Source organism: Silurus meridionalis, chromosome 20, assembly GCF_014805685.1.
Source record: "Silurus meridionalis isolate SWU-2019-XX chromosome 20, ASM1480568v1, whole genome shotgun sequence".
NCBI classification, from domain to species: Eukaryota; Metazoa; Chordata; class Actinopteri; order Siluriformes; family Siluridae; genus Silurus; species Silurus meridionalis.
Genome location: NC_060903.1, coordinates 11,047,239 through 11,064,018, shown reverse-complemented (window position 1 = coordinate 11,064,018; position 16,780 = coordinate 11,047,239). Strand labels below are relative to the sequence as shown.

Here is a 16,780-nt window from a genome sequence, read left to right as displayed (position 1 = left end):
GTGAAAGAATCACTTCGAGTGGCAACAACGGAATACGAGGCAGATTTGAAGGGGAAAGGCAAAGAATGTCAAAAGTCCCACTAAGTAACATGCATAGTAAAAGAAAAACGCTATTGTAAATTATTATATTTTTGTTTGTGGACTTGGTTAAACAGAGTTTGTGTGTGTGTGAGACAGTGCACACAATGTTCATTGTTGAAAATGACTGGCCTGTGGTCTTAGAACTGTAGGAGTCAATTTCTGTCATTATGTTGGTGTGTGACATTTACAATAAATCTGGCTGAGCAGAGGTGTGTGTGTGTGTGTGTGTGTGTGTGTGTGTGTGTGTGTGTGTGTGTGTGTGTGTGTATGTGTGTGTAAGAGGAAGGGATGGGTGATGTTCATGTGTGCCCATGTGTATGATGTGGCTCTTTGCGGTAACACGGTCAAAAATGTGGCTCTCGGTCTCTGCTGGTTGGCCACTTCTCACAGATAAAATTATCGCTAACAACGGAGAAAGACTGACTAAACATGTCACACTTCACACACTGAGTGAACTGGATGTTCGCCATAGTAGAGAAATTACGTACCTTAATGTGTTTACTGTAGTGTGTGTTCGTAGTTCTGGTGAATGTCCTCCGCTCACTGCTTTCAAACCCTTAACCACAGGAAAAAAGCGCTCTTCCGAAAGCAAAAATAGTCAAGACGGAGCCAACGGAAAGTGAAGGATGCAGGAAATCAAAACGATATTTTGATATTTTAAAGCAATGAAAGCGAGGAAAAACGAACTGTAAAAAATTTAAAACGCCGATACAAACAAAATTCCCGGTGAACAGTTCAACAACAGGAAACAGGAACTGACGTCAGCCAGATCCAAAACATCACTGCTCTAGAGGAGATCTGCATGGAGGAATTGGCCAAACTACCAGCAACAGTGTATAAAAAACTTGTGGAGACTTACAGAAAACGTTTGATCTCTGTCATTGCCAACAAAGGGTATATAACAAAGTATTGAGATGAACTTTTGTTATTGACCAAATACTTATTTTCCACCATAATTTGCAAATAAATTCTTTAAAAATCAGACATGATTTTCTGGATTTCTTTTTCTCATTTTGTCTCTCATAGTTAAAGTGTACCTATGATAAAAATTACAGGCCTTTCTCATCTTTTTAAGTGGGAGAACTTGCACAATTGGTGGCTGATTAAATACTTTTTTGCCCCACTGTGTATGTGTGTAAATATTAGGGCAAAAAAATCGCAAAAAATCGCGATTTAAGCACATGCAATTTCTAAACCGCATAAGGCTGCGAGTTTATGTATTAATTTATTCATATTTTTATTCAGAATACGTTCTTGTGCGCATGTTTTTAAGACGTTAACCAATCAGAGCTCACGCAGCGCACGATGAAGCTGAGCGGAAGAACCGAATCGGCGAGCCGGAGGAAAGTACATAAAATATGGATGCAGGTCAAAATAAAAATGATTTGGTGCCAAAGAGAAATTCAACGTCAGTCGTTTGTGAGTATTTTGGATTCAGGAGAGAGGATGTGTCACAGAGCAAGGTAATTTTCAAGACATGTGAAATGATTATTCCAATGAAACGGAGCAATACTACAAATCTGTTCCAACACTTAAAACAGCGCCATACAAAACTGCATGATCAATGCATGTCGACAAAGTCCATCGAAACAAACAAAAGCACACATCAAAGCCAGCCCGAACAGATTGAACAAGTATCCATTGTTCAAGCATTTGCAAGCGCCATGTCTTATGAGAAAGGATCAAAACGGCACAAAGAAATTACCAACGCAGTCACCTATTATATATGATGCCTGCGCACATCTTCAGTAAAGACGGCTTCCGAAGACTAATACAAACACTCGACAAAAGATACCAGCTGCCATCTTGCACTCATTTCACACGATTTGCTATTCCCGAAATGTATGAGAAATGTAAGGCGGGCGTAGAATACGAGCTCAAGCAGGTGAAATACTACGCCACGACCACAGATATGGTGGACATGCTGGTTTTTCTTGCAAAAAACCTTTAAGAGAGCAATCTGTTTTTTTGTTTTGATTTCTGTTAGTTTTTATTTATTGTTATGACTGGAGTTGAGGTTAGTTCATCTTAATTTATTTCATGTCTGTTTTCAAGGCAATTTATTACAGTTTTGTTTATCAAGCAGTTAGTACTACTGTACAGTTATTTCATTGTGAAATGTGTGCACTGAAAAACAGTTTTAAAGTTTATTTATTATGACTGGAATTTAGTTTAGTTAATCTTAATTTATTTTATGTTGTCTGTTTTAAAGACAATTTTACTTTAGTTTTGTTTATTAAACTAATAATACTATGTTATTTTATTGTGAAATGTTTTGTTATGTACTTCATGTGCACTGAATACATTTAGAAAAAGCATGTTTGAAAAAGTTTAAAAAAGCAAAAACAATTGCTAAAATCGCAAAGAAAATCGCAATCGCAATATTCATTCAGAAAATCGCAATATGATTATTTTGTCCATATTGCACAGCCCTAGTGCTGTGATTATTTTTTGCAAGCTATATAAAACCACTGATCCCTTATTATAAACACCTGTATTTTCATGCATTACTCCAAGTAAAAAACTAATTAAAACATCAAATATCAGTGAGGTGGTATCATATCAAGCATTGCCCATACCAGGACAGTGTATTTAAGGTGGGAAGTACCCTAGACATAAGAGCAATAGGTAGAACTCTGCACAGAAGTAACCAAAGCTTGAAATCAAACCACAGACTTCATGTGAGATCAGTCACGAAAGTCTATGTTTATGCTGATAATAAATTATATGATAAATTATGATAAAATTGGTTATAGGCTTACCTTTACACTCAGCAGCACTAATTTCAGGGACAATTCTCACATTATCCACAGAGATATGTCCAGACAATTGGCTGTCAACAACACCCTCAATAATCACCTATCGCATATATACAGAGATACAATATTTAAAAATTTATAAAACATCAACACAAGTTTGTTGAGGTATGGAGATAAAAAAAAATTACCTTGTAAGGCCTATCAGCATGGAGCATAAGAACTCTTCCTTCTTTCCAGAATTTAGTCTCTTGCCATTCCCTCCTCCATCGCAGTACCTTCTGTTCTACCTTCCTCCCATACTTTTGTCTATCTGTTTCGTCTTCCTGCAGGTCTCCCATTCCTTCTACTCCCATACCTCCTCCCGATGCCTTTTGCCAAATGTGAAGAGCACCTGTGTTGTCTCCAGTGAACCGGTACCAGAATGTTACACAAAGGTCTTCCTCATAAGACGTAACTGGCAAACTGATCAACCTTGCCAAACTGACTGCACTCTCCATCCCGTTGTGTTTTTTCACCTCTGCAGTTCTTTCTCTTTCCATCTCTCTTTTCTGTCCTGTCTCAGATCCCTTCTCTAACTCTTGTTCTAATGGCTTCTTTGTCTTTGGACGGAGTGATTCACTGATCAGGGCAGTGTAAATGAAGTTTCCCGGTTTACCTGATAACAGCCAAACATAAGCAACTATCAGATGAATAGCAATAAATTAAACACACCTTTGAAGAATATTTTTGGATGAAGATGATTACAGCAGCTACATTTAATATGATCTTTTTCTTCAATACAATTGAAGTCAGTTTTTGTTGACTTGTGTAAGTGGTAAATAATATTTCACCTGTGTAGTCCACATTGGGAAGTTGATGTTCGGAGGGAGTGTCATGGTTTTGTAAGAGCCAGTCCACTTGTCCAATGCTCTCTAGACTCCACCCACAGAAAGAGGGTTGGTCTGACCAGCCAAAATTGCAGTTAAACCAAAGGTATGCTACATGAAGTACAAAAACATAGAGTGCTTATATATACATATTTATAACTGTTATGATCTTATACCCGTTAATAATAATCTGGTAGATCTTAATTATCTAGTAGATCTTATATTACATATTCCTATTCTATTTAGGTTCAATAATTACTTTTCTTTGGAAACATTGGTTCAGTTTCACTTCAGCTGTGGAAATAGTATTTCTGTAATTGTTATTTGTTGAATGCTGCTGGCAAAGTAATTTTGGTGTTAATGTTGATCAAATAATGTTGGTGTCAAGCCAACTTAATGATCTAAATCATGACATCATGACAGTCACATACTGTTTAAAAAATTTTGAAAGCATAGCATAGAAAAATAAATAATAGTGGTTTAATTAACTTTTTTTTTTACCATAGTAATTCATATTATTAAAATTATTATTTAATATTTGTGAAGGTTAAATGTGGGGCCAGAAAGATATTCTTTTACATACACTGCATAACCCTTTTTATATTACACTGATAATTTCGGTAGGAATGCTGGTTTAAACATTTCAGAAACAGAATAAACTGATTTTTTTTACGTGTCAAAATAAATGTCTCTGCAGCAAACAAATCTAGTCCTTCCTGTTACTGATGTGTGTAAAATTCTAATTTTACATCAAATTCCATGAAAACATTTAAAACAGAAACTATTTAAACAAATTTTTATTGTTAATACCCTACCGCTTTCACTCAGTTTGGGTCTATTCCAAAATCCAAAATAAGTTCAGCTACTGGTTAAATTGGTAATTCCATATAAATCTATAAACATTGCAACACTATTTGTTGAGATATGGTGCTGACACAACTCTTAGACAGTGTCACAAAAAAGCCAAAAAAACACCCAGACAGTAGCATCCAGTGGCAGATTCATAATAACAAAAACTGCACAAACTGTTGATTTAGGTTTTTCACACATAAGAACAGAAAATGGTGTAAAAAAAGCATAATACATACTAAAAGTCCAGGTTCTACAAACTGAAACAAATCAGGTTCTACAGGCTGAAACACATCAGTGGTAAATGACCTTACTGAAATGAGCTAATCTATGGTCAACAATAACTAAAATAAGCATCCATAGTGAGCACAAAAGCATTTTAGCTATCGAATCTTGAGGTCGATATACAACAAAAGTACACTAAACTGTCCACTGTAGTGATTATCATTTAAACCCAGTACCTGTAATGGTTTTTTCATCCTGTGCTCCCTCACCTTTGAGCCTCCCTCACCTACAAGTCCTCTGTTCTCTCTGACAGAGCTAAGATTGCCTCCATAATCACCCTCCTCTCAGGCAAAGCCCTCTCACCTGGGATGCTCAGAGTGTCTTCTCCAAATAATTAATGTGGGTCTTCAATCACTTCATGAAGTTTAAGTACAAGTTTATTTCTATAGCGCTTTTCACAATGAACATTGTCTCAAAGCAGCTTTACAGAACATATTACAAAGAAACAATATCTATTAAAAGATTCTGTCAGGTGTCAGGCCCAATTACAAAAATTAAAATTAGTTAAAATCATAAAAATCTTTGTTTTAGCTTTGGACCAAGAATGCAACCAGGGCCAGGACTAGCTAAAGGCAGAGCAGGCAATTCCATATGGCCCCTTGGTGGGGGCCTCCAACTACACACTAGTTCACCAATCAAGACAGGCAGGTTTGTCCATTGGATATAAAATAACACTCAACTGAAGTAAAACCAGTTAATATCACCATTTAAATGTGGGCCCCCACTCTATAATTTATTAATTTAATTAATGTATTAATTTATTTTATTTATTAAATCTCGCACAGTATCCACGAACAAAATCTGTTTATTTATCACCAGCTTTAAAAACGCGCTCCACTCCCTACTCTACCCAGCCACTGAGGAGGGACTTTTTGATCACACTGTATAAATAAATCTATAAAAAATCTATAAAAAATTATTTTTAAAATGGTAACCGCATTTTACAGTGTTTTCTTTATGATTTAAAATGATCCCAAACTTTGGAAACTTTCTGTCTTCTCCTTGTTTAGTTAAATAGACTAAATGAAGCAAAGGAATTTGCTACAATGAATGAAACAGAGCCTTAATCTGCCAATTCGTGTCAGCGCCATTTAAGTATGGATTATTTTTTGCAGTGGAACCCCAGTGAAAGAAATTAATTCGTCCCTGAAAATCACTCGTACTCACATTTTAATTTTTTATGTAATTAATGTAATGTAATTAATTTTTAAGAATTAATGTAATGTAATGTGGAGGTGACGAGCGATGAGCAGAATGTGTGACTGAAACCAAAGTAATGCTCATCTTCCCGAAATATGCTCGTACTCCTACAAAGATTTTTACTAGTAAAACTGCTTGTACACCGATATTCTCGTACTTCAAGGCACTCATACACCAGGGTTCCACTGTAACTTTAAATTTACGTATTTATGATGCTTTGAGCTGATAGACAGTACAGCATTAGTATCAAACTGCTGGCCCATGGGCCAGCATTTTTTTCTATTTGCTTCATACCAAAATTACCCCTTTATATTAAATTGAAACAAAAACACGACTATATTAAAAAAAAAGATTAGTTTTTTGTTTGTCTCTTTCCAAACCAAAAAGGTAAGTGGATGACGAACACAGACAAAAAGAAAAAAAGACAGGGAAAAAACATTTAGTTGCCTATGAACACTAACAATAGCCAGCATTCCTATGTTGTCTGTTCAGTGTCTATAAGATCTTTATGATGAATGTAAATAAGGTATACAGAATATCCTTGTCTGGGCTCACACATCTCTGGTTACTGTGTCTTTTTACCCATTCAGAAAAGGTTTTAGCTTAGGTTTTATCCAGTGTGTATATACACTTGTCTGTTTTCTGAATTCAACTGAAGAATAATGTATGTGCCATTCTGTGTGCTGTGTGATTCTTCCCTGATCAGAAAAGACACTACGTGCAATCGTTGATTGCATGGAATATCTCTCCAAAACCTCTCCAAGAATTCATTTTTTCTTTGTGCATGATAAAAATCTAACAAATAGCCTTCTTGACAGTGTTCGAGGCTCAGACACACTCTCCCAGGTTTACTAGATTAAAGATGCATCTTTTTAGCCAGGCATACACATAATACATCATAACCTTACATCTGACCAAATGCAAATATCTTGTGCTTGTTAGCATTCAGAGATTGGGCTAGCTCCAGTTGTGAGATCTTTCTTGAAGTTAGATGATGCCGACCCCCAAGGCATCTAGAGTTTGCACCAGCTCCAGTTGTGTCCCACCTCATGAATATTTATGACCTTCAAAAAAAAAAAAAGGGCCCTGCAAGGATCCTGAGCCATCTAAAGATGTACCAGCGCCAGCTGGATCCCACTTTATGAAGATTTCGTACATTGGACTTTGTGGATAAAGACCTTTTTAATCAAGACTCAAAATAAAATTCTACATATGCTGTTTCTGCAACACTGAACATTTAAAGTATCTGGCATGGAGGAGTTGATGTTGAATCTATGATGATCTCAGATATTGAGCTAATTTATGAATTGCTCAGAAGCACCTGGTTCCACAAATCCAAATGACTGTATAAGACCATAGAAAGAACAGGTCTCATAATCATACACTCTTGATGCTCAAGATAGTCTCACTTTCTCCATTTGTAATGGTTTTATGATTTATAATCACACTTTTATGACTTGATATCACCCAAATAAGGATGGCTTTCACTTTTGAGTCTGGTTCCTCTCAAGGTTTTTTCCCCACGCTTGCTCATTGGAGATAAATGCACATAATTCTCTTACATTTTTGATCCATAATTCATATTCTGTAAAGCTGCTACAAAAATTATATTGAATTGAATAGTCAGACTATGCCATTTAGTCACATTCTGGGCAATACACCACATTTAGATCTCACGAACCAAATAAGACCTTCCAATTTAACTGCCTGTAAAGTGGCCAGCATGGGCACTTTTGCTCTACCTGCCCTGAGCGCTATTGTCTGCAGTCTCTCGCAGCCAGGGAGGGACTGTGATAAGATAACTTGGTCATATGTCACATGCTACAAGCCTTGGTGGATTATGGTGTATCCCGCAATTTTATGGATACTTCCTTAGATGAGAATCCAGATTTGTGTAGATCCCCTGTCCACACCCAGGCAATAACCAATCTGACCCTTGATCCAAGAGAAGTCTTTTGGGCCTGATGTATTCTTCTTCTCTTGCTGCTTATCCAAGATCCAAGATGGCGGAATATCCAAGATGGCGGCGCAGCAGTAGCTCGCAGCGACCGCTCCGGACCCAAACTGGTGCTACTTTCACTTTGATGCCCGCTTTACACAACATCTGGACATCGGAGCAACCGGTGTCCCTGTGTACCACCCCCAAACACTCAAGGAACTCAAAAACAACCCCAACAACACAATAAACGATGATCTGCGGCAGAAGCTACGCAGCCTAGCGTGCTTCGAGAACCAGGCCTCCAGACCTTGACGTCACCTATGGCGGATGGACGAAGGAGGGGGAATCGAAAGCACTGTGTGAGGAAGCGGAAGCGCGGAAAGCGAATGGGGGCTAGTGCTAGGCTAAAAGCTAACCCTAGCCGGCCTGCTTTACCATCTCTACTGCTGGCAAATGTCTGCTCCCTGGACAATAAATTAGACTACATCAGACTCCAACAAGCTACTCGGCGTGAGTACAGACACTGCTGCGTCTTCATGTTCACCGACACGTGGCTGAGCGACAGAGTTACGGACGCCGCCATTCAACTGGATTGGCTAGCCGCGTTTCGTGCAGCTCTGTGCGGTAAGACTCGCGGCAGCGGTCTGTGTGTTTACATCAACACAGAATGCTGTAAGAACTCTGTCCTCATTTTCACCTACTGCTCATCGCTGTTGTAGTTTATGGTTGTGAGATGCAGACCTTTTATTTACCCCGGGAATTCACCACCACTATTGTGCTCAGAGTGTACATACCACCTAGCAATAATGCTAAGGAAATAGAATTCACGGCCACTTTCAGGACAGTGGCGACACCTGGTGCATGTGGCAGGGCATCCAAGCGATCACAAACTATCGACCGTGACCGTGACACCTCCCTCCCAGATGCGTTGAACGACTTCTCTGCCAGGTTTGAGGTGCAGAACAACATGGCAGGAAGGAACTCCTCCCAGTGGCCAGGTGCTCTGTCTAAACACAGCTGAAGTGAGGAAAACTCTATGCAGAGTTAACCCATGGAAGTCTGCTGGACAAAGTGCTCAGGGAATGTGCACAACAGCTAGCGGATGTCTTCACCGACATCTTCAACATCTCCCTGAGCAGCGGCATTGTTCCTACATGCCTCAAGACAACAACCATCGTTCCCGTGTTGAAGAAGTCTACTGTCTCCTGCCTCAATGACTATCGTCCCGTCACGCTCACACCCATTGTGATAAAGTGCTTCAAGAGGCTCGTCATGAGGCACATCAAGACCCAGCTTCCACCATCACTGGACCCCATGCAGTTTGCGTATCGTCCTAACTGCACCATGGACGATGCCATCTCCACGACCCTTCATCTGGCCTTCACCCAACTAGACAACTAGGACTCTTATGTACGAATGCTGTTCATAGATTTCAGCTCAGCATTCAACACGATCATCCCTCAGGACCTGATTGAGAAGCTGAGCCTACTGGGCCTGAACAACTACCTCTGTACCTGGATCCTGGACTTCCTGACAGGGAGACCTCAGTCAGTCCGAATCGGAAACAGCATCTCCAGCACCACACTGAGCACTGGGGCACCTCAGGGCTGTGTGCTCAGTCCACTGCTGTTCACTGTTAACTTACGACTGTGTAGCAATGCACAGCTTAAATCACATTATCAAGTTTGCTGATGACGCGACCCTGGTGGGTCTCACCAGCAAGAACGATGAGTTAGTATACAGAGAGCAGGTGCAACAGTTAACAGCGTGGTGTGGAGCCAACAACCTGTGAGATGAGATGGTTGTTGACTTCAGGAGAGCAGAGTGGCCATTCTTCACTTATCATCAATGGATCATCAAGAGCACCAAATTCCTTGGTGTTCACTTGGCGGATAACCTCACCTGTTCACTCAACACCAGCTCCATCACCAAAAAAGCCCAGCAGCGTCTCTACTTCCTGAGAAGGCTGAGGAAACTTGCACTGTCCTGTATTGTCTTGCACTGTCTTGTGTTGTCTTTGCACTGTTTACATCAGGTTGCACACATGCACTTTATGTGGCGAGGACACCTACTAGTCCTTAGCCCTGTGTTTTCTGATTTCTGTGATTGTTGTTGTATGTAGCACCAGGGTTCATGAGGAACGTTGTTTCATTTCACTCTGTAATGCGTCAGCTATATATGGTTGAAATGACAATAAAAGCTTCTTGACTTATGTTCAAGGTTTCATGTTTGGTAATATATTAAACCTTAAGTTTTAATATATTAGATGCTTTTCTGCTTACAGTGATGCTTATTAAAATATTTTAGAACAAAATCAGTTATGAAACATATTTTTTCTAACTTTTCCACTTTTCCATAATGCTGACATTTTTAAACTCCTAAACTTTAATAATTCTGTCCACTAGATTGCACACTGCCTGAAAAAAGTAGTTTATTTTTTAAACCTAGGCCATGTCCATAATACAGTGGAACCCGGTTATGTCGCCGGCCTAGGGGACACCAAAAAAGCGTAGAGATAACCGATGATTGAGATAAACGAAAACCAATATGGCGGCAATATATTAACGTGCTTGAAATTTCTTTATGTACATAATGTGCGTTATTAAATGAGAATGTGCATGCACATGTTTTTGGAGGGTTTTTTTTTACACAACAGCGTTGCCACGATTTGTTTGATTGGTCATGCGGATTTGATTGGTCATTGCCCCCCTTGTGCTCGAGATATTAGGGTTCGGTGACATAAAAAAAATCAGTGCTTGAGATATTAGGGTTCGGCGACATAAAAAAAAATCAACATAACCGATTAAAAAATGCTAAGACAAAGCGAGAATTTGGTGGTTCCACTTCAAAAACGTCAACTTAATAGGGTTGGCAAGTTAACCGAGGTCGAGATAAGTGGGTTCGACTGTAATACATTTTCATTTGAACATGCATATTTTTCTTTCTGTTTTGGCCTCCCATTCCATTCTTTAAATGCTTTTTTCTCTCTCTATCCCCTTGTCTTGGCTCAATCGCTGTATTCAAAGAACATATTCACTGTGTCTGTAAGTAAGTAAGTTTGAATTTTCTGAGTGTGAATACATTACCTGTAGGTTCATAGTCTTCAATTGTGTCTGTTCCACTGTGACAAGTTGCAAATTCTTCTTCACAGTCCACTGTTGTGATTCCAGCAACTGCTGGGCTAGTTATTGGAATGTTAGCAGTTGCCCTCACTGTGGTTATCATTGTAGTGGTTGGAGGTATTGTAGTAGCATCTGGAATGAAAAATGGAATGGAATGTTTCAGTTGTTTAAGTCTGAATGGTTTTATGCAAATAAAAACTGTTCTGTTTTTATATTTTTTTGCAATTTTAATTAAGTACATTTTATGTACAATGTTTGTATATGTATATGTATATGTACACTATCTCACAAAAGTGAGTACACCCCTCACCCCCTCACCCCTCACCCGCAACCATTTTAGTATATGTTCTAAATGGACAATACTATATAAATGAAACTTGGATATATTTTAGAGTAGTCAGGGTGCAGCTTGATAGCAGTACAGATTTACTGTCCTCTGAAAATGACTAAACAGCCATTAAAGTCAAAATAGCTGGACACAAAAGTGACACCCTAAGTGATAACAGCTGTACATTGTTTAACCATACAAATCCACATGTCCTATTCATCATGTTCTTTTTTTGTCAGCTTGACAGGACTTTACAAATTTGTGTATATTGTATATACACAAAGGGTAACATTTTGTGCTTTAAGTACAATTCTCTTATACTGACCACTGGATGTTCAACATGGCACCTCATAACAAAGAATTGTCTGAGGATTTGAGAATTAAAATTGTTGCTTTCCACAAAGATGGCCTAAGCCAGGAGTCACCAACCTTTTTGAAACTGAGAGCTACTTCTTGGGTTCCGATTAATGTGAAGGGCTACCAGTTTGATACACACAGTTTTCAGTTTAATCTGTAATAACTCAATTTACTTTTTATTAAATGTTAATATTAATAATTAATGATATTCATCTATGTGAAGACACTGATCATGTTAATGATTTTTCATAATAATTATCAACAATGATTTAACAAAGTAGGAAACAGCTATTTTTAGAAAAGACCCGCGGGCTACTCATGTGGTCCTTGTGGGCTACCACGTTGGTGACTCCTGGCCTAAGCTATAAAAAGATTGACAACAACCCGAAACTGAAACCTGACTGGGCGCAAGTGGATGCTGAGAGAAAGAGTGAGTTTGGGAGGGCACCAAGAGAAGGCATAGCAAGACAGCGTGCAAGTTCACTGATGTGTGTCAGTAAAAGGAAGGGGGGTAGAACTGTCCATTATTTGCCGCAATATCTAAAAAAAAAAAAAAAAGGAAAAAAAAATCTAAACGAAATTAGATTTAGTTTGTCCAAAAAAATCTAAATGCTCAAGTCCACTGTCAGCCATTCTAAACAGTGGGTAATGAGGTCTTCAAGAAAATGTTTACATGCTTATATTGACAAAGAGACAGAAAGAGTAGAGAGCATGTTTCTTTCCAATATTAGTTCTAAATGCAAAGTGTTAAAGAATTGTTTTTTGTAAATATACAAAATATATACATAAATGCTCAGCTCCAATTAACAAGTAAATAAAAAAGTGCAAAATATAATTTTATTATTTATGCTTCTAAAAGGGCTGGAGGGGTGAGGGGTCTAGGGGGATCCCCAAGATCTTTGACACAATTCGATCTGATCTGTCTGATTTTCATTACGTGTGGCCCTTAACACCACCAAGATATCATTATGGACTTCATATGAACTTAGAACTAGAAAATGAACAACCTCAATCACCAAATCAAAGGATTAAATTCCTTTTGAGTCCATCTAATAAAAGGGATAACAATCCCCTATAACCTCTTTTTGGCAAAAAATACCATATTTCCTTAGTAGGCTAAAACAGGCCCAATTCAATATAATTATGGACATAAGCATAATAACCAAGACCTAATTGTGGGCTAAACACAAAACATAAAAAGACAAATAACAGACAAAAATCTGCAGTGACCTGCAGTCTAAATGTGTTCCAGCTTGAGGAAATAAAAAAAACACCTTTAGTGTTAAAATCTTTCATTCAAAGAAATCTCTTACACTTTCAATTATCTTATACTTATTTATTAAACCATATGTGTCCTACAATTCAAATATTTATTTGTTATCTCTGTGCTTAGATGTCAGTGGTTAAATAAGCTGTTCCTCACACTGAGTGTTACAGCCCAGCAACTCCAGTCTGAGTGCCATGCCATCATGCGAACCACGCTCAGGTAATACCCGCAGGAAACGTGTCATTAGAGGCTTGAAGGAACACAACTCTGGAGTGTCATGATTTTGATTCCCCATGAATACCTGGAGAGGGATAACGTTTAGGACATACACAAGTCAACATATATATACAGTATGTACATGCTTATTTATTATGGCTTTTTTACTAATTACTTTGATGTGTATAAAAAATCTATGCAAATTTGTCTTCTATCCCTCTCTCTTTCCCACCTTGGCTTTGCTGCTCTTCTCATCGTGTATGTAACTCCAATCAGAGCCATTGGTGCTGTAAGCCAGCTTGAAGCGTTTGACAAACATGGTCTTGTTCCTGTGTTTCCCCCCCTGCAAGATAACTGCAGTGACCCAGTGGGTAAAACCAAGGTCCAGTGTTAACCAGGTGTTGTGTGCCGTGCCATGTGGTACAGATTCTACAGATGGCAGAGGTGCCAACCAGCCAGAGCGCCCTGTCAGCAACCTGGCCTGCTCAGGTAACCAGCCTCTCTCCACCTCAGGCCAAACTGAAATCCGAGAGTCCAAGATCTGACCAGACACCATCCCCAACATGCTTGAGCATGGAGAATCTAAGAAACAGAGAGAGAGAGAGAGAGAGAGAGAGAGAGAGAGAGAGGGATTAAGAAACTTTGCCAAAAAAACCTAAATTTTTGGCCTAATTTTGACTGTGAGCAACAAATATCAGATTTTTTTTTCAGTTGTTTTATTTGATGCTAACACTCTTTCACATTCCTTTCTTTTTTTCATTGTCACATATATTTGTTTTTGTTCATGCAATGTTTCCACCTTTGTTTCCTCATTGTTTCATGTCTTCTAACAGTTATCACTTCCTAGTTTAATGTATTTGTCTAAATTCCATTTTGTTTGTCTTCAAAAAGAATTATGCTTAGATCTCTGTTGTTTATCAAGTCGCCGTGCCCCTTGTTTAGAGTTTCATAATTCCCAATTTGTCATGCCAGAGCTAAGCTCTGTTGAGTCAAGTTAGCCTTCCACAAAAAATCCACAGTACAAAGCTAACAAATGAGCCTCCCAAATCTGTTTTGCGCCAGGGGCCGACAGGGACAACAAGGCAAGTCCTCAAACCATGCCTATGATAGAGACCGACAGGATGGCCTCTCTAGCTATGTTTAAGTTAAGTTCATATCAGGGCCCACTGAGGCAACATCTTATGTCCATGCCAGAGAAGAAAAGCACACATACATACACGTTCAAGAGAAAAAAAATGTATGGTGGAAAAAAATAGTAAAGTGATATGCAAGGCAGTAAAGTTTTTACTAAGGCAACAGAAAAAATGGCATTTTCAAATTTACCCTTTAATCTAATTTATAAAGAGTAAAGTGGATGCCAATTCTTCAAGCCATAATATGACTATGGGAGCCTAATTTTCCCCAAAACAACAGTAACAACTTTTTGACAGAAACTAAATGGAATGCAAGCCATTCATTTTGTGATTTTGGTTAGTGCAAAGTGGGGCAGCCACAGAATCAAGATGGATTATGCAGGGTTTGATTTAACTGGCACACTGAGTTTTGAAACAGCATAGAGTATATAATATCATGAAAACTCTGCATTTTACAACAGAAAAACTATGGGACAGATTAGCATTGGCTAAATTGCATTTATCACAGACAGTTGGGATATTCTTTTCTATGGCTGCAACTAACTATTATTTTAATAATAGCTTCATTTGATGATTAATATTTCAGATTAATCAGAAAAAAATATTTAACATTTAGCTTATGATTACTATATAAAATCCTAATTCAGGGTATTTATGTATAAAAATGTATTTCAAAAAATGCAAAAGCCACATAGTGAGTTTAACTATCTTTATGTTTTACATTTTAAAGCTTATAGTGGCTGCTTGTTAAGAAGTGCATATGGAATTTCTCCTTTAGACTAATTCCCTCATGTTGGGTTGTTTCTTTCTGTAAAAAACAAAATAAAACAGCATGAGTATGAAAGGTGAAGCAATTTGTGTAAATCAACATTTGTATTGTATATTGCAGATGGCAAGTTGACAACCATGCTTTAAAAATCAATATAATATATACAACATTGCTTTGACATTTTTTGTTGAAAGAAATACACTGACATTTTGTTTATCTGTTAAGATATAAGCATCTAGAAAATACAATTAATGTAATTTTATATTATATGAATATTATACAAAATTACATTAACTGTAATAATATACAAAATTACAATTAATGTAATTTTGTATAATATTCATATAATATATCTATAAAGAAAATGAACATACATTAAAACATGCATTTAAACGTAGTAAAACCGCAGTAAATCACGTTTGAAAACAGATAAGTTAGCTGTTGGTTTAAACAAATGTTAAAGAGAATAGATTGGAGAAATGTAGCAAGCTAACAGGCTTGATTAAAAAAAAAGCATGAAAACTGAATGCATGAAAACCACAAGAGTGTTTACTGCTGCTGTTATTTGCTACTTTTAGATTTAGTGTTTGTTTACACTGTTTTAACTAAACCCATCACTATGTCCAAGCATGGTGATTGCGCAACCTGATGCTCGTGAGTCACGACAGAACAGATTACACAAATTACTCTTCATGACTCTCTGCTTTCACCTTACAGCCACTGCTCGCAACCTTGGGGTAACTATAGACAAGCAACTGTTCTTCTCCTCACATGTTACTGATGTGGCTCGTTCTTGTTGATTTCTTCATCCGAAGGATTCAACCATTTCTGTCCACACAGGCTGCCCAGGGCTTATTCAGTCATTTCGAGACTGGACTACTGCAACTCTCTGCTGGCAGGTTCCTATGAACGCTATTCGTCCACTTCAAATGATCCAAAATGCAGCTGCGTGACTTGTGTTCAACCTGGCCAAGGTCTTCCACACCACACCACTGCTGCGCTCGTTTCACTGGCTTTCAGTAGCTGCACGTATCAGATTCAAAACACTCATGCTTGGCTAAAACGTCAAAAATGGATCAGCACCATATTATCTCAGAGATACTGCACAATGCTGTCAAGGCTTATCTCTGTTCTGGCAACAATGTGGTGGAATGAACTTCCCCAAGATGTTCGCGTCCCCAAGCCACGCTTGAAGATTTACCTTTTCCTGAAACACTTAAACTAACACCTTTCCAAGTTTGCTTTGTTAAAAAACAAACAAAAAAACCATCAACAGTGTTGTACGTTTGATTTATCTTAAGTTTATAATCTAGCATACTAGTGTAGATTTATTCATTGCTAGAAACTTAAAGCACTTTTGTATGTCGCTCTGGAGAAGGGCGTCTGCTAAATGCCACAAAATGTAAATGAAAATGTAGTGCAATTGTCCCGAAGTTAGCATATAAATAGTTACACAACAGCACTTAATTAAACTGTACCATTTTGACAGGATGAGGATATTCAGGTTTCGCTTACCGTTCTTTTCATGTGCTTTTGTGCAGCCTGTGGTTCTTCCATGCCACACAAACTCTGCTTTGCATAATTTGCAGGTTTTACAGTCCTACAACAT

At 38.1% G+C, this 16,780-nt stretch overlaps 1 protein-coding gene across 3 annotated transcripts in view; it reads right to left on the bottom strand.

Annotated features, from left to right (window-relative positions):
• Nucleotides 1-16,780, bottom strand: part of LOC124403332 (neuropilin-1a-like) — an 85,500-nt gene that overhangs the window by 14,282 nt on the left and 54,438 nt on the right. For all 3 annotated transcript variants that reach the window (XM_046877022.1, XM_046877020.1, XM_046877019.1), the window contains exons 9-14: nt 13,502-13,851; nt 13,210-13,354; nt 11,066-11,233; nt 3,671-3,817; nt 3,029-3,495; nt 2,844-2,940 (exon numbers count right to left, since the gene is read on the bottom strand). In XM_046877022.1, the coding sequence (XP_046732978.1) occupies nt 2,844-2,940; nt 3,029-3,495; nt 3,671-3,817; nt 11,066-11,233; nt 13,210-13,354; nt 13,502-13,851 (1,374 nt within the window). The remainder of the gene's footprint in view (nt 1-2,843; nt 2,941-3,028; nt 3,496-3,670; nt 3,818-11,065; nt 11,234-13,209; nt 13,355-13,501; nt 13,852-16,780) is intronic.